General features: G+C 35.7%; 2 protein-coding genes across 3 annotated transcripts in view; both read right to left on the bottom strand.

Moving 5' to 3' along the window:
- Positions 1-19,209, bottom strand: part of LOC101887974 (rhophilin-2-A) — a 239,869-nt gene that overhangs the window by 121,060 nt on the left and 99,600 nt on the right. The gene's annotated exons all lie outside the window — the stretch shown is intronic.
- On the bottom strand, positions 6,597-7,693 carry LOC101888146 (putative odorant-binding protein A10). 2 transcript variants are annotated; one of them, XM_005187727.4, is made up of 2 exons: positions 7,387-7,693; positions 6,597-6,968 (listed from the first exon to the last, which is right to left on the bottom strand). In XM_005187727.4, the coding sequence occupies exons 1-2, from the start codon at positions 7,610-7,612 to the stop codon at positions 6,745-6,747; spliced, it is 450 nt and encodes a 149-aa protein (XP_005187784.3). In that variant the 5' UTR covers positions 7,613-7,693; the 3' UTR covers positions 6,597-6,744. The 2 variants fall into 2 exon arrangements, with proteins under 2 accessions (XP_005187784.3, XP_011294249.2); XM_011295947.3 differs by having other exon boundaries at positions 6,597-6,984; positions 7,387-7,689.

Here is a 19,209-nt window from a genome sequence, read left to right as displayed (position 1 = left end):
AAGCTCATGCTTCAATATTTGGCAAATGGCATATTGCGATATGTTCAGCTCACGAGCCATTTTTCGGCCACTGCGAGGCGGGTTTCGATCGAGTCGCTTCTTTGCTTTTCGAACCATTTTTACTGATGTTGATGTTTTTTATTCCGTTCACTTTCTTAACGTCGGGCTACACTACCAGTATCACGGTAACGAGCGATGCTACGAGACACAAAAGATTTATTCACATTTAAATGCTGGAGTGGTGCTCTAACGATAGCCACTTCGGTTTTCCAGCCACATATAAAGAAATCACAGTATCACGCTTGAATTCCATCACGAATAACTTTTTTCTGGAAAATTCTCACCAAAATGCTTTTGTTCGCTTGTAAACAATATAATGAGCTGCCACTGGAATAATTTTAACAGCTGTCGGACGAGTAGCTTAGAAATGACAGCAGCCTGAAGTTGGTTGCAGTTTTTTTTATCTCACCCTGTAGTGTCTGTAATTTGATATTTTGAAATATGAACATCTCCTTCCTACAAGTGTGCGTTGTAGACCATTGTTTTGAAAGGAACACCACACCACATGTGTAAGATTTTGGTGGAGAATATTTTCTACCCAAATTTGGAACTTATATTTAAAAAATATCACCACATAATTTAGGTTTTTTGAATTCATAGCGATTTTTTTTCTTTTTTCGAAATATTATAATTAGAACAAAATCGTGTTTCTCACTTTGCGGCCAGAATAATATATTATGTCTAAAAAAATGGGTTTGTGTCTTAAGTCTTTTGTTAGAACACTTGCCCATAGAAGAGAACAGGCGATAATGAAAGCAACACCCTGGATGTCATATTTTATGAACTTTGAAAACACACAAAATAATGACATAAATTCCCAAAAGGAAAAAAAAATATGGAAAAAGATGAATCAAACGGCAGCTCTTTGTATTCTGAGGCCCATCGAAAAATATTTCATAGAACTGAACTCTGGTTGAAATCATTTATTCCATCTTTGTGGCTAACTCTTTTTCCGTTCCTACTCTTTCCTCTTTTTCTAATCTCTGTTATGGCGATGAACTCTTACGAGTTCGAGTTTCTTGGTGGCCAACAATGACAAGTAACTTGGGGTATGGGCCCCACCTTTTTATTCCAAAAACGCCATGAATGAAGTTATTAAAGGAACATTTCTTGCCTCAGCCCAAAGAGGTGCCAGCAGTTGAGAAAAATGGGTTGGTTTTTTTTCCTTCATAACGAGTGGAGTTTTCTTTGTAATCTTTAGGTGAGATTTCTTTTCTCTAAGAAACAACAAAACAAAGGCAAGAAATACAACTCAGGAAGTTGCAATGCAGTTAGATTTGAGTTAAAGAGGAAAAAAAAATAAACAAGTTAAAAAGAAGTAACTTCAGCCGCGCCGAACTTCAAATACCCTCCATCATTTGGGACGAATTTGGAATTTTTCAAAAAAAAAAAAAAAAAAAAAAAAAAAAATAATAATAATAATAATAAATAAATAATAAATAAATAAATAAATAAGTAATAATAATAATAATAATAATAATAATAATAATAATAATAATAATAATAATAATAATAATAATAATAATAATAATAATAATCCGTTGGACTATTGTGTCTGGAGTATTTTGAAAAGTAAGGTTGGCATTAAAAAATACCACAGTGTCGATCACCTCAAGCAAGCGCTTCGCCGGGAATGGGCCAAAATACCGCAGAGTAACATTTGGGCAGCGTGTGACGGTTTCATTGACCGTTCAAAGGCCATAATTCGTGACCAATTCGAACAAATCTAAACTTTTTTGAAAATATGATGCTATTTCCGACCTTTTTTGCTTTCATTCAAAAAAAATTAAAAAAAAAAAAATAAAAATGATGGCGTTTGACTTTGTTGCAGTTTTTTTATCTCACCCTGTAAAGTGCTAAGAGGGAACTCCTTGTGTGGATTTCATACAATTTCATTGAAATGTGGCCAAAATGCCTTTATATGGGGACTATCGAACTTGACCTGCCTGCAGATAATGTACTGATCTGTGAAAAATTTTAGCTTCCTGTATTAATTCGTTGTAACTATGTAAGGGACAGAAGGTCAGACAGGGCTACATCGTTTTAAAATTTTACTCTAACCAAGTATATATATATAGGGTTGCCCATATTCGACGGACCTTTGGGCCCATTCCAATCGACGAGGCTTGTCCGCATGCAACATTCTTTGCATCAATTGAATTTTGTACGGAACAAATGCAAATCAATGCGAATAATCCGTTGTAAAGTGGACCGAGCCATGCCCAACTCCTAAGAACGGCGTTTTAGGGATGTTCTTGGGGACCTCTCAACACTGGCTCGTACGGCAGCGATATTCTTGGCTGTTCGCCTTGGTCGACTTTTATATGGCCTCTTCGGATTAGAAAGAGCCTTACCAGTCGAAAATTTTTCGTATAAACGCTTAATGGTGTTCTTAGAAGGCGCACTTCTCACATTTTTTAATGTTTTAAAAACACGTTAAGTTTTCACAATTGACTTCTTGTAAATTTCAACTATTTCAGAGCGCTCGCGTGGCTTTTATTGGCTCATGGTAAAAATCTGCTTGGACTGACGCTTCAAACGCGGTATGTCATTAAGCGATGTGACATCTCTGTCAAAAGTTATGGCGTTGCCAGATGGGTCCGTCGAATATGGGCAACCCTGTACAAACCGAATGACGAACTTAATTTACCCTCCATGCTATGTATGGTGGAGGGTATAAAAAATAATGCTTGAATAAATTTAGCTGAATGAAATGAATAAAATATCTGTGCATAAAAGGCGTTTACATGAATTTTCCTAATGACACGGCCCAGAGCACGCCGCCATGCAGCACACAATTAAGGTTTATCTATTTTCTAATTTGATTTATTCATTCTTGGCAACGAAGATCGTTTGGCAATAATTTTGTTAGGCCTTTTGGGGCTGGTCTTTGTGAAAATTTCCCCAAAAAACATGCAGCAATTTAAATTTTGATTTATAAACAAAAAAAACTTGAGTTTCTGCTTTTGCATATCGCGCAAAGAAAGAAAACGCTAAAACGGAAATTGCTTTGCATTTCTTTGTTTTTCTTTTTTCATTGGCTTTTCATAACACATAAACGAATTATGTAATAAAGTTTATTTTTATAGCTCACTGCTACTCTCGCGCGCTCTCTCTCTTCCCCCTTTCCCTCAAAGTTTATGGCGTTGCCTTTTCGTATTTTTCAACCACTTCTCTTTAGAGCCATAGCCATTTAAGGTGTTGAATGTGCTTTCTGAGCTTTATTACCGAGCTAAACGCATTCACATTTTCTTAAATGTTCAAATTTAACATAATTTGTTGTAATAATATATTTAAAAAAAAAACACAACAACGGCAACAACAAATCTAGTGATAATTTTAATTAGAGCATAAAAATCTCTTGTGATTCGGCTTTGTTGTTTTTTCTTTTGCTTCTCATCGTTAAAATGAAAAATTATGGTATTGTTGTAAACGGAAAATCTTGTAATGGCTTTAGGGGGAAAAGAAAAAAGTTTTTCCTATGATTGTGATTGAGAAATAGATAGATATTTTGTGCATAATTTTCACATTAATAAACACCGGCAGAGGTCTGCACTGCAGTTGTGGTGGAAAAAGAGTAATTTTGAGAGAGGTGGTGTGAGGGCAGCGTGTTGCAAATCCACTCCGTTACTTGGAATACGATTTTTTTTGGCCAAATCTTCCATTTTTATGAAATCACTGAAATATTTTCGTATTAAAACTAAGGTAGTCAACCAAAGGTCAAACCTCTGAAAGGGGTTCTTCCATTGATGAAAGAAAAATTTTACTAGTCTCCTAAGGCTTAGAGTACTATTAAAAGATTTCTATAGCTAAAGGGATTTTTAAGGGTATTTCGCAGGACCTCTTTGCATGGCATGAACTCATAGGGCTAAAATTCGGAAATTTATAATTTCGGATTTAATTCTCTCAAGGTGTGAAATACCTCATTACAGAAAATTGTCGCCATATGTCCAATTTTTATATGGGCATATTAAAAAGATCAAAAAAGAGAATCGTTTTTTTATACCCTCCACTTTTGTCTGCAGGCAGGTCAAGTTCGAAGATGGGCTATATCGGTCCACGATATCGTATAGCTCCCATATTACGGTACGCCCCGATTTTCAATGGAATTGTCTGTCTGTCTTTATCCCCTGAAAGAGAATTGTCTATATAGGTCTACGATATCGTATATCCCCCATATAACGGCACCTCCCGATATTCGGTATTTTTATGATTTCAGCCACATTTTTCAATGGAATTGTCTGAAAATTCACAAAAGGAGTTCCTTGTGATTACATTATCGCCTGGAAGAGAATTGTCTTTATAGGTGCACGATATCGTATATCCCCTATATAACGGTTCCTCCCGGTTTTTGAAGAGCCTTCGAGACGTGGATTTTTTAAAGAATATTTTTTTAAAGAGCCTTCGAGACGTGGATTTTTTAAAGAATATTTTTTGAAGAGCCTTCAAGACGTGGATTTTTAAAAAAAAAATTTTGAAGAGCCTTTAAGACGTGGATTTTTTAAAAAATATTTTTTGAAGAGCATTCAAGACGTGGATTTTTTAAAAAAAAAATATTTTTTGAACATCCTTCAAGACGTGGATTTTTTTAAAAAAAATATATTTTTTGAAGAGCCTTCAAGACGTGGATTTTTTAAAAAAATATTTTTTGAAGAGCCTTCAAGACGTGGATTCATTTTTAAAGAATATTTTTTGAAGAGCCTTCAAGACGTGGATTCATTTTTAAAGAATATTTTTTGAAGAGCCTTTAAGACGTGGATTTTTTAAAAAATATTTTTTGAAGAGCCTTCAAGACGTGGATTTTTTAAAAAAAAATATTTTTTGAACATCCTTCAAGACGTGGATTTTTTAAAAAAAAATATATTTTTTGAAGAGCCTTCAAGACGTGGATTTTTTAAAAAAATATTTTTTGAAGAGCCTTCAAGACGTGGATTTTATAAAAAAATATTTTTTGAAGAGCCTTCAAGACGTGGATTTTTTAAAGAATATTTTTTGAAGAGCCTTCAAGACGTGGATTTTTTAAAAAAAATATTTTTTGAAGAGCCTTCGAGACTTGAATTTTTTAAAGAATATTTTTTTAAAGAGCCTTCGAGACGTAGATTTTTTAAAGAATATTTTTTAAAGAGCCATCGAGACGTGGATGTTTTAAAGAATATTTTTTTAAAGAGCCTTCGAGACGTGGAGTTTCTAAAGAATATTTTTTTGAAGAACCTTCGCGATCTTCTAAAAATTACTTTAGTCGGAAGACCTCCCTAAGGTCTTCAACGAGTTTCTCTAGCCAAAATTTTCATTACTTATCAAACCCTTTTGAAGGAAGCTGTTTTAGAGACCCTTTGGGGGTATCTTATGTCCATTTTCGCATCTGTCTTAGGCTCCTTGAAATGTTGAACTTTTGTGTGACAGGTACTAGTAGGGGTGGATCTATGTTGCCCATCTCCGAATCCTATATAAGTTTGGTAAAAATATTACAATATACGACTAAATATTTGAACTTAATTGGATTCAGACATGATCTTGTCCCCAAATCTCCTAAAATAAATTTCAAGACACCAAGGGTCTAAAACCGTTATTTCCATGAGGTAATTTTTCCTTATCAGATGTAGCCATAAGGCTGAGGTTGTAGAAATTAAAAAAAAAACTAGGTATTGTTGGTGGAAAAGTAAATGTGGTTTGCAACATTTATTTTTATACCCTCCACCTTGAAAAGAAATGTCCGTCTTTCTGTCCGTCTGTCTATTGAAATCACGTTACAGCCCACTTCAAGCTTCAAAATTTGACAGAACAATTTGTATTGTGTCTAGAATGGTTGGTATTGAAATATCTCATTTTCGGGTTTTGGTATAGCCGCCATATAACGGTACCTCCCGATATTCGGTATTTTAATGATTTTCGTCACTTTTTCCACGGATTTGTTTAAAATTTGGTATTTGTAGTTCGTAATGGGCTCTAGCTCCGGTGGCGGAAAATAGTAAATATAGGTCCACGTTTTGGCCACATTTTTCCTCGGATTTGTCCACAAAATTGTGTTTGTAGTTCGTAATGGGTTCTAGCTCCTGTGGCAAAACTTTGTATGTATGTATGTGTACATGTTTTCCTATAGCGCACATATAACGATACCCACCAATATTCGGTATTTTGATAATCCTAGTCACGAATTTCTTTCAAATTTGGTATTTATGAAGATTTGGTAGATGACAATCCTAACAATTGAAAGGTATTGATGCTGGAAGAAGTAAACAGTGTCCTTCTAAAACTGGAAATATTTTAAACCTTCAGTTCTTCTACGTAGCATTTATTCCCCTGGTGAATGGTCTTTTAAAAGTTTTCACTCAGTCTTTGAAGATTTTTTAAAGTTCTTCTTTTCACGAATGTTTCTCAAGGTCCATTCACGGTTGTCAGGAACTTTTACTAAAGCTAAAATACCCTTTTAAGTCCTGCTTTTCAAGGACCTTCTCTAGTTCTTCAAGGATTTTAAGAGTTTTGAGGTCCTAGAAGGCCATGCAAGCACTTCCTTTAACACGAAGTCTCATTAGAGGTGTTTTTTAAAAACTCATTTTCTTTAAATGCTCTCTTAATATTTAATATGTTTTCTCTCTTAAATGTAAAAAGATATATAAATCCTTAAAACCTATTGTAAATATATACTCATAATCATTGGAACATTGCCAAAAGTCACAGCCATTATCATTTATTAGCCTCCGGATTAGCATTACTGGTAGTAGTAGTAGAAGTCTCCTTTTCCGCCAGATAAGCCTTGCGATACGTACCCTCCGGATCGTAGATTTTCTCCAAACGTTGCCAATCCTCGGGACGATTGTCGATCAAAAAGTGAGTCACTTTGTCCGAACCCTCTTTCTGCTTCTGCGTACATTTTTCGCAATTGGTCGCTATAGCGTCCGGCAGAGTCTCTGAAATTGGAATAGTCTAATAAAGGGGATCTGAATAAATCAACCAAATATGGATCAAAAAATAAAGAGAGAGAGAGAGAGAGAGTAGCAGGGGGACCAGACGGGTTATGTTGGGTGGGTCATAAAAAAATCTTTTGATGAAAAAAAAAATTATTCCAAATTCATGCGAAATTCGAAAATAAATAAAATTTAAAATCGAATCGGTCGAAAAAATAACCAAAAATCAGAAAATCAAAAAAAAAAAAAAAAAAAAAAAAATATTTGGAACTACTTGAAAGCAATCTCTGGAGAAAGCTAGAAATTTACTATCTCCAGAAATATGTAAGGACTGCATAATTTTTACTTATATTCACCAATAACAATTGGTCTATGAAATCTAATGTTTTATTAATTCTTTTAATGTTTTTTCTTCACCCACCTTTCAATGCCTTGCCATCGGGTGTGCAAGGACCCGTTCCTTCCAGACACTTGACATAGTTCATCAACAAACGTTCCTGTTGTAGAATTTCATCAACATCGATGTTATCGAAACGGCTGTCATAGGTCCCCTTCATGGGAGCTGCTGTCGTTGCCGGTGGATGTGGCACTGCCGAACAGAAACTAAGGAAACTCAACACTGAGACGAGCAGGATAAAGGATTTCATATTCACAAAAAATATTTTTTCCCAACAATTTTCCGACAATAGATAGACAATTTACAGCGAGTTTAAGTTTTAGAACTTGAATAATTTTAAAAATTCAGAATTTTCACTATTTATAGAGATTTGAAAAAGTTTCAAAAAGTTCCAATGCGTGTTTTGAAATAATTTTATTGTTCGCTGCATTCTCTTGAGGTATTTAAGGTTAATCGTTGCGAATTAGACCCCATAAATGGCCACTCAATTTCAATTGTTTTAATCGAATAATTGGATGATAATTTAGTTAAATGTGGACGGAAAACAAAAATGTTTGGCATAGAATGATTGGAGTTTCCAATTCTTAGTCTATTTTCAATCAGTATTAAGTCAAGCCAACTGGTGCTTGGTGTGAGGGAAGAAAACATTAGTATTTTGGGCCAATAAATAAAAGAAATTTTACCGTTTTCGAACTAAAAATAAAAAGACTCAAGACACATACATGTTCGCAGCAATCAAGTATGTTTCTTAAGTCTTTCGTTTTTCGAACTATTTTAAAGAAGAATTTTTTATGTGATTTTCCCATTGGAGGTGATTTAAAATGCTTTCTAAGTTCAGTTTTAGTTTAAAAGTCTTTCCAAAATGGAAGATCTTTTAAAAATCGTCGATGGATAGAAAAAGCTCTCAATTAGTTTTTAGAGGACTTTCTTCGGAGAAAAACTTTACTTGAATAGAATATAATTTAATCAAATATGTTTTTATTGATCAAAGGCGGCCTAAATGCATTCTACTGATAGAAACCCTTTTGAAGTATTAAAAAAATGATGAAGGTCTTAAAGTCTTCCATAGTCTACTCTGGATGAAAGTCCTTCGAAAGTTCTCATAAAAATAGAATACAATTAAAAAGTCCCCTGTGGATATAAGGTCACATCTCTATTGATCAAAACTACTTTCAGAAGAGTAAGCTAAGCTTCAGAAGATGTGGATTGCATTTTAAGGGTGTCTGTGGATAGAAAATCTTCTAATTGTCCCTTAGATACCCAATAAATTGTTTGTAAATAAATTGAGTATTTGTTAGAGGTATTGCCAGCATATCCTCTTCATCTGCAACTAGAGGATTTTTAAAGGACCTGTCAAAGAACCTTCTACAGATTACTATAGTCGAAACACCTCCTCAAGGTCTTCAACGTATTTCTAGAGCCGGAATACTAATTAAACTGTTTTCATTACCCATCAGACCCTTTTAAAGACACCTATTGCCAAAAGGTGTATTGGAGGCCTCTTCTAGGTGGGAGACTTTTTACCACAAACTTATGGCCAGAGATATTTCGTATAGCCACAAGATCTTACGGAGGTCTTTTTTGGGCAGGTGGGTTTTATAATTTTTCTATGGGGTAAAGATTTTTAACGATGAAGATCAGGAAATGTCTTGGAGGCCCTCTATTACAGAAAGAAAGATGATCGATCGTCTACAACCAGAAGCCTTTTTTTAATGTATATTATGTTTAGGAGGTCTTTTAGAGGCCATAACCGCCAAAATAACATTTAGAAGCCTCCGAGCAAAAATGAGTTTAAGAGTCACTTATAACCAGAAAACTTTTTGAAGTTCTCCCATAGCTTTAAGATATTTTATATGTTTTCCATAGCAAGAAAACTTTCCATAGTGAGCAGATCTTTTGGAAGCCTTCCTTAACTAGAACTCCCTACTGGAAGTTACCTTATACTACAGTCACAAAAAGGGCTTTCTAAATCAAGAAGTCCTTTCATGCATTGAACAGAAAACCTATGAAGGGTCCTTCCATAATCAGAATAACTGCGAACGGATTTCGATGGCTAGAAGACCTTTGAAAGGTATTTTCATAGCCGGAATATGTTCTAAAGGTTTTCAAGAGTCAGCTGTCGTTTAAAATTTCAATAGTTTTCTTTAGCCAGAAGACTTTTGAAGGGTTTTTATGATCAGATGATTTACGAAGGGTATTCTATTGACAGAAAACCTTCGACGGATCTTCTATAGACAAAATACCATGGAAGGGTCTTCTACAGGACTTCGGACGGTTATTTAAAAGGCTCTTCTGTGGCTAAAAAAGCTACGAAGGGTCTTCTGTAGCCAGAACACTTTGTAAGGGTCTTCAATATCCAGAACATTTTCGAAAGGTCCTCTATCGTTCGAAAGCCTTTGAAGGGACATCAATAGCCAGAAGTTTTTAGTCCTTCTATAGCCAGAAGACAATCAAAGACATTTGGAGGCTTTTTTCAACTAGGCTTTTTTCAGAGGACCGTTGAAGGGTCTCCTACGCTTAGAAAACCTTTGAAGGATATTCTACTGCCAGAAGGCCTTAAAACGACCTTCGAGAGCCAGGAGAAGTAGGAAGTGCCTTATATAGCCAGGGGAATCTTCTATAGCCACAGGGCCCTTAAGGGGTCTTTTAAAATCTGAAGGTCTGTAGGTCACAAATGGTGAAAAGACATTTTAAGGGTCTTATTTAACCCGAAGATCTTTGAAAGGCCTACTAAAGCTAGAAAAGGTATCCTATAGTCAGGCGACCTTTCAGATGTTGCCTTTAGTTAATTGACCATTTAGAAGTCTACTATAGATAGAAAAAGTTTTAGATTTTTCCACAGTTAGAGGTTCTGTAAGGTGCTTCAATCGAATAAAGATATTCGAGGGGTCTTCCATAGTCAGCACACTTTTGAAGGTCTTCTTTATCCAGTTGACTTCTTGGAGGCCATCCCTTGTCAAAAGACCTTTTATGTGCCTTTAACAGATCTTCAATAGTCAGAAGACTTTTTGGAGGTTTTAGAGGCGCTCTATAGTTAGCAAACTTTTTGGAGGTCTCCTACAGGCAGAAGATCCTTTTCTAGTGTTAAACAGGTATCCGGTAGCTAGAAGACCTTTCATATGTTGTCTGTCAAAAAACGTTTTAGTACTCATTTACGGCTATAGGTCTATATAGATCCTATAGGTTCTTCAATCGCAAAAACACATTCGAGGGGTCTTACGACTTAAGACTTATTGAAGGCCATCTCTTGTCAAAAGAATTCTGGGGGGTCATACATTGTCAGAAAACCTTTCAAGGTTCTTCTACGGCTGGATGATTTTTTTATGGGTCCAAAAATCAGCAGATTTTTAAGAGGGGTTATATAATTAGTAGAATATTTGGAGATTTTAGAGGCTCTCTACAGCCAGAAGACGTTCAGGAGGTCCCCTACAGCCAGTAGACCTAAAACGTTTAAAATCTTTTTTACAGCTAGGGAACCTTGAATGCTCTTCAATGTCAAGAAAACCTTGGAGGAGTATTAAATAATCAACACACTTTTGGAGGTCTCCTTTATCCAGAAGACTTCTTCATTGTCAAAAGACTTATTGGAGGCGATCTATTCTTAGAAGACCTTTTTAGAGTTTTCTATGACAGGAAAACTTTTTAAAGAGGCCCATAATCAGCAGACCTTCAACAGGTCTTCTATGGTTAAGATACCATTTGGTTTTCTTCAATAAATTATTCTTTTTGAAGTCTTCTGAAAGTGTTTTGGATATCCTATAACCAGAAGATTGTCGAGGCCTTTAAAAGGTCTTCTACAGCTGGAAGATCCAAAAAAAAAAAAAACTCTCTATAGCCTGAAGTTTTTTTTTTTGAAGTTTTCTACAGCGAGAGCAGCTTCTAAAGACCATCTAAAGTGAGGAAAACTTTTAAGGGATTTCTGCAGATTAAAAACCCTCTAAAGGTTTTCTATAAAAGGAAGAAATTTAGAAGAACTCCTACATACTCCTAAATACATTTTTCAATAGATATAATATCAATGGATTTTAAAAATTCTCAATGGAGTTTATTTAGCTAGGACAGCCTTAAACGATTTTCTCAGAATATAAGTAAGTACTTACCAAACTGTCACCAATAAATACGTTCAAAAACCCTTCGTTCGATTTTTAGGACACTAGGGCTGAGTTAATATTTAACATTACTACACATTATTTTTTTGGGAATTGAACTTGGGGGGTTGAACTGGCGATCTTCTGTTGAAATTTTGAATTGTTGATAAACGATATGTAGGTGGTCAGCGATCTTTTTGCTCTTTCTTTTTTATTTCTCTTAAGTGTATATTAAGTCTGCAGGACTTTTGGTATTGAAAATAGGCCATGTAGGTCCACGTTTTGGTATAGCCCCCTTATAATGGTACCTCCCGATATTCGGTATTTTTGTCATTTTAGCGACATTTTTCACCGGAATTTTATTTTATTGAAAATTGCCAAATTCGTTCCAAATGGTGGAGGGTATTCAAAGTTCGACCGGGCTGTTTAACTTGTTTTTTTACCTTTTGGGGACAATAAAATAACTAATAATTTCTTCCAATAGGATTTTCAAAATTTTTTCGATTTTTGTCTCGTGTCGTAATTGTGTCTCCCTTGCCTTAATTACCAGCATCAAGTCTGCCAAATACCACAACATTGGCTCGAGTTCGATGGCGGTGGGTATGTGCAACCTGTTAATACAATTTGCTGCAACAGCAGCAGCCACCAAACACAATGACCACTTGTCGTCTGGCCACATATTTTATGCTATTTAAGATTTACAAAACACGGACCAAAGTTGGCCAAAATAAAATCTCAGTTCAATACAAAAAATTGCGGCTGAAATAGTTGCCGAAATGTGACTTGAAATGAAAATGTAGAACTTAGAGACTGCCTTTCAGCAGCACCCCTCCAAAGAGGCTCATTATGGTCAGTGGACAAATGACAGACCAGACAAGGGGAGCCCACCTTTTTATGACTGTGTCTGGGTATTTAGTTGTTGATTTGATGTTCAATTGGCAGAGACTGGTTTGGCCACTAAAGAGGTTGCAGCCATGGTGGCTGGTGGCTGCTGTCTATTTTTTTATGGAGTCACTTATTATGTATCTACTTACGCGTTAAACTAGTGTTTACGCAATATTTCGAGATTTTTTTAATAGCTGGTTTTGGTGATGTTTGGTTTTTTTTTTCAATTGCTGCAAATTTTTGTGGATAAATCAAGAGACGGATTTGACAATGCGTAGATGTGTTTGTCACTACGAGTTCTGGAAATTATTTTCAGTAAAAGAAAGAAAATAGACTCAAAAGAGCTAAAGAGTTGCTTCGCGCGGCCGAAAGTGTTGAACTGTCGAATTTGGTTTTCTCTGACGAGAAAACATTCGTTGTCCAGCAGTTTGTAAATAAACACAATGATCGGGTTCACTTGCCAAAGAGGTAAGCTGAAAATGTGCACCTTCGGTTGGCCATCAGAACACAAGCGCCGTCCACGGTGATTGTGTGTGCTGCCATAACAGCCGATGGTCTCTCCGCTCGTAGTAATCGATTGTGGCATCAGAATAAATGCCCAATATTATCGCGAAAATATTCTGGAGGTTGTATTAAAGCCTTGGGCACGCATTATAAACATTTTGGCCACCGACCTTGGACATTCCAACAGGACTAAGCACTCAGTAAGAGCCACCCAAGAATCATTACAAAATGAGGTTCCTCGCTTCATTTCCAGTGCACAATGGCCACCAAAATCTCCGGATACCAATCCGTTGGACTATTGTGTCAGGAGTATTTTGGAAAGCAAGGTTGGCCATAAAAAATACTAAAGTGTCGATCATCTCAAGCAACCGCTTCGCTGGGAATGGGCCAAAATACCGCAGAGCAACATTTGGGCAGCGAGTGACGGCTTCATTGGCCGTTTAAAGGTCATAATTCGTGCTAAAGGTGACCAATTCGAACAAATCTAAACTTATTCTAAAATTTGATGCTATTTCCGACATTTTTTGCTTTCATTCAAGAAAATTAAAAAAAAAAAAAAAATGTAAAAATTATAGTGTTTGACTTTGTTGCAGTTTTTTATCTCACCCTGTAGACCCCCACGAAGGAGTCTGCATAGACTTATTTTCATAAGGGACTTTTTATAGATTGCTATAGAGAAGTATTTATGGACCCTTAAAACAGGAATCCATAGGATTCTTAAAAAGAAAAATCTATAGAGACTATAAATGGATCCTTAGAAACTTTGAAAGGGGTGGGGACTCATATAAGGAGCCTTCGAAAGCTCCTATAAAGAACACCTCTAAGACTTTTATAAAGGAGCCCTATAGTGAAGACTATAAAGACTTAGGAAGGATTAAAATAAGTCCTTAAAGACTCTTATAAAGGAATCCTCAGAAACTTCTTAAGTGGTCCTTAGGGAGCATTAAAAGGAGTCCTTAAAGGATCTTATAAAGGAATCCTTATTCAGCCTAATAAAGGAATTTTTAATTACTACTGTAAAGAAGTTTTTATAGACTTCTAGGAAGAAGTCCTGAAGACTTTGTTGAGGAGTATTTATGGATTCTTATAAATGATCCTTAAAAAAGAGGGATTCTTAAAACTATTAAAATAAGGTGATTTTCAAAAGGGAACCTCAGAAACGTAAATTATACACTTATATAAGGAGCCTTAAAAAGCTCCTATAAGGAGTCTTCAAAGATTCTTATAAAGGAGCCCTAAATTTCCTTAAAAAAGGTGTCCTTAGGGAGAATTAAAAGGAGTACTTAAAGGCTATACGTAGACGTGGACCTGCACTGACAATTTTCTGTCTTAGGCTGTAGTATCCATTTCGAACTTCAAATATCAAATTTTGAACAATTCCGATTAATAATGTCGCTAAAATCATCAAAATACCAAATATCGGGAGGTACAGTTATATGGGGGCTATACGAAGACGTGGACCTGCACAGACAATTTTCTGTCTTAGGCTGTAGTATCCATTTCGAACTTCAAATACCAAATTTGAAACAATTCCCGAATATCGGGAGGTACCTTTATATGTGGGCTATACGAAGACGTGGACATGCACCGACAATCTCCTGTCATAGGCTGTAACATCCATTACGAACATCAAATACCAAATTTATAAGAATTCCTGTAAATAATGTCGCTAAAATCATCAAAATACCAAATATCGGGAGGTGCAGTTATATGGGGGTTATACGAAGACGTGGACCTGCACAGACAATTTTCTGTCTTAGGCTGCAGTATCCATTTCGATCTTCAAATACCAAATTTGAAACAATTCCCGAATATCGGGAGGTACCGTTATATGGGGGCTATACCAAAAAGTGAACCTACATGGCCGGACACCGCTAAATCGACATAAAATCTAAAATATATATTTCGAGGTGTTACAAACGGAATGACAAACATAATATACCCTCCATACTATGGTGAAGGGTATAAAAAGGGACCGTCATTGCTTAAAAACTCCCGTTAAGGAGTCCTTATATGCTCCCATAGGAGTCCATAGAGATTCTTAAAATAAGTCTTACAGAAACCTTTAATGGTGTCCTTTCAGACTTAAATAGACACGTATAAATAACTCTTTATAGACTCCTTCATAATTGGAATTGGATAAGACAACTCAACAACTCAGCCACCAAGTTAACAACCTGACAGCGCATTGCAATCAAAATTCCCCCCAAAAAAAAAACAGCTTCATATCTTTTCCATTCATAACCTGTTTCATTGAGAGGCTGCCAGACAAATTTTCTCTCCTTGATTGCTTTGAGTTTGAGCAACAACTATTTTATGGAACGGAATGTAAAAGATTTTTACGAGATTTCTTGCCTACACATCTCGCTGTGACAGTTATGCAATTGCAAGGAAACATTTTTTGATGTTGCAGTTTTTTTTTTATTGCAATCTGCATAAATAATAATTATCATCACCGCACATACTCAAGGAACATAAAATGAAAAAAATGTATTTTTTTAACATTAACCAGTAAGGAAAGCTCAAAAGTCGGGCGGGGCCGACTATATGATACCCTACACCACTATGCATATTTAGTAGAGCTCTCGTAAAAAGGTTTATACAGGGCATTTCAGAGCTCTGTAAGATATTTGGTACAAAATCAAAATCTATCTAATTCTATCGTGCATTTTACGAACTATAGCTATATCTGAACCGATTTTCACCAAGTTTGATGTATTTGATTCTAGGCTGAATTCGGTCAGATTTGCCAAAACCCAGGACATTTGGGCTGATATTGGACATTAGGTGCGAAATCAACACGAAATTGGATGAAGATATATATAGGAGGTATATCCAAATCTGAACCGATATTTGTAAAACTGAAAAAGAAGATATTTCTTGGCTGCATCTCATACCAAATATTATTCTTGTATCGTACATTTTTCGAATTTGAGGGACTTAAAGTACAAATCGGATGAAAGGTATATATAGGAGCTATAGCTGTATCCGACCGATTTTCACTCAATTTGATGTACTTGCTTCTAGGCTGAATTTGGTCCGATGTACTAAAATTCAGTCCATTTGGACTTATATCGGCCATTTGGTGCACAATTAACCCGAAATCGGATGAAGATATATTTGGGAGCTATAGCTATATCTGAAACGACTTTTACTAAAATTGGTGTACTTGCTTCTAAGCTGGTTTCGGTCGGATTTGCCAAAATTGATGCTATTACGGCAATTTGGTGGTCAATAACCCGAAATCGGATGAAGATATATATGGGAGCTATATCCAAATCTGAACCGATTTCGATAAAATTTAAAACAGCTATTCCTGTGCTCCATCTAATACATGGTACCAAATATCACGGTTGTGGAGTGAACATTACGATTGTAAGGGACTAAAACACTAAATCGGATGAAACATATATATGGTTGTTATATCTATATCTGAACCGATTTTCACTAAATTTGATATACTTGCTTCTAGGCTGAATTTGGTCCGATGTACTAAAATTCAGTCCATTTGGACTTATATCGGCCATTTGGTGCACAATTAACCCGAAATCGGATGAAGATATATATGGGAGCTATATCCAAATCTGAACCGATTTTCACCAAATTTGTTGTACTTACTTTAAGGCTAATCTCGGTCACATGTGCCAATATTCGGGCCATTTGGGCTGATATTGGCCATTTGGTGGTCAATTAACCCGAAATCGGATGAAGATATATATGGGAGCTATATCCAAATCTGAACCGATTTCGATAAAATTTAAAACAGCTATTTCTGTGCTCCATCTAATACCTGGTACCAAATATCACGGTTGTGGAGTGCATAGTAGGAATGTGAGGGACTTAAAGATCAAATCGGATGAAAGATATATATGGGAGCTATAGCTATATCTGAACCGATTTTCTCCAAATTTGATATACTTGCTTCTAGGCCGAACCCGGTTGGTTGTGCCAAAATTCAGGTAATTTGGACTGATAGTGGACATTTGGTGCTCATTTAACCCGAAATCGGATGAAGATATATATGGGAGCTATATCTAAATTTGATCCGATTCTCACCAATTTCAATAGGGTTCGTCCTTGGGCCAAAAAAATATTGCTTGGAAAATTTCATCTCAATCGGATAATAAATGCGACCTGCATTTTGTTCACAAGAATACATGGACAGACGGACGGACGGACGGACGGACGGACGGACGGACGGACGGACGGACGGACGGACGGACGGACAGACGGACGGACATGCATAAATCGACTCAGAAAGTGATTCTATGAAGGTTCTCAAAAGTAACTATGGGTCTATCTCGTTTCCTTCTCCATGTTACAAACAAATGCACAAAGACATAATACCCTTACCACTATGTGGTGTAGGGTATAAAAACAAAATTTGCCGAAAAAATATCAACATTTTTGTGTGGAAACGGCTATTCGGATGATGTTTTTTTTTCGAAAGGCTAATTAAGGTTTCGCAGTGAAATACAACATAAAACGTTTTGTTTCTCGGCTTTTATGCATTTGTTCGAAATACTTTTTGTATTGTGATTTGAATTTGCAATGTGTGCCAGTAATTTATGCAAAGCATTTATGTTTGAAATCGTCTTATTTTTTTGGTTTTGTTCGAAAACTATTTGTTAAGAGACCACACACGTGCCCTGTTGCGAGGGGGGAGGCGCATTATAATATGTAGTGATTTTTTTTTTGTGTTAATATTAAGACATTCACTCAAAATTAACTATTAATTGGGTCATTGTTAAAACTGTATGTTCACAATGGCTATAGTTTTGGTATAATTATTGGTTGATATATTGCAAAAAAAAAAAAAAAAACATTATAAATAAAACAATAATAGATATATAATAATAATAATATAATAATAATAATAATAATAACAATAATAACAATAATAATAATAATAATAATAATAATAATAATACAAATAATAATAATAACAAGTTAGTCAATTTTGCCGGCAGATGTATACCCTCAGCCAAAGTTCGATTATTTAAATATATTTTGACTTACGTTATGATTATTCAAACTGTTGACCCTCTAAGGAGTGGATTTTGAAAGAATGGGCCAATATTGTCCATTTCGTACCGGACCTAAATAAATATGATATTAATATTGGGACGTGTCAGGTTTAGACTATTTTAGTAACTACCTTCACTAAATGTTAAATATATAACAATTTTTAGAAGATGTTTTCATGTGCTTGAGGTACCAATTATAGTCGACCGTAGTATTCTATTTGCATGTTTCATCTAATACATGACGACCATGTGATACCGTACAACACTATAATATATAAGAAGCCCCCTTATGCCCAAATCCGTTTTGGAGGATTTCGTTTTTGAAATTGTGTCATGGAGCACTGTCCAGAAATTACCCCTACCATTTTGACCAGGGACATTTGTCCAATATTTCCAGCTAAGTATAATCCAATGGTCATCCAAAATGCAAAAATTCTTCCCTGTCCTTAACTCTCTCCACAGCCGTGTCGATTTTCTTCAATTGTGTGATCACAATTTTTTTTTTCTGTTTTTGGTTTATTTGAACCCCTAAATATTTTTTGCGATCATCTCCAAAAGCAAGAGGCCCTCTGTATTTCCAAATTTAGACTCATCTATATGATTTGCTTGTCTACGATATTTGGCTATATTCGTCAGCGATAAAATCAGCATAAAAAAGCCAGAAGTTCGCCTTTTGTGTATTTCGGATATCGCCTGTAAGTAATGTTGGTTTTTTTTTCACACAAAAGTAGTGGTCCATTCTACATTAAATTCTAACTTCATGCGAGATTTCGTGTCTTATGGTTTCTATTTGTGACCTTTATAACGGAAATTCAGGAACATTTGTAGTTGTTGGTCCATTTCAACCCCTAAAATCTAGCTAACACATCTTCCTCTGTACAAACACATTGTATATATTTCGCTATATATATCCGATATATTTACTACCGGCATCTACCTAATGGTCAAGATTGACCTGTTCGTCTATTTGTGATTTCGCCGGGATTAAAAATATTCGCGGTTTAATGGAAAATTTGACTTTTATTTAACACAAATGTTGTGGCCCATTTCAGCCACTAAATATTACCCGATGACCATCAAAATTGGAAGACTTCTACCCAGCCCTAAGCTCTAGTCCCATTCTAAATTCCGCTGTAATGTCGATTGGCCTGTAATTGCGACCTGAAGAGCACCTTCACAACAGATCTTGTGTTAGCAAAAATGTTTGTATGTGTGAAACATAAAGAGAAGCTGATACTTATTTCAAATTTTATAAACGTTTTGGTTATTCAAAACTCTGACCCATTGCGGGGGAGGTACCAGAAGAAATGGTTCGATCTCTACCGTCCTCATAACAGATCCTG

Source organism: Musca domestica, unplaced genomic scaffold (assembly GCF_030504385.1).
Source record: "Musca domestica strain aabys unplaced genomic scaffold, Musca_domestica.polishedcontigs.V.1.1 2, whole genome shotgun sequence".
NCBI lineage: Eukaryota > Metazoa > Arthropoda > Insecta > Diptera > Muscidae > Musca > Musca domestica.
The sequence above is the reverse complement of the archived record's forward strand: the minus strand, read 5'-3'. Positions and strand labels throughout refer to the sequence as shown.

Bases quoted from the DNA above. Each gene is read 5' to 3' on its own strand.
- LOC101888146 (XM_005187727.4), bottom strand. From the start codon at position 7,612: ATGAAATCCTTTATCCTGCTCGTCTCAGTGTTGAGTTTCCTTAGTTTC. The intron at 6,969-7,386 runs GTGGGTGAAGAA...TTCCAATTTCAG, and splicing joins CGATGGCAAGGCATTGAAAG to AGACTCTGCCGGACGCTATA.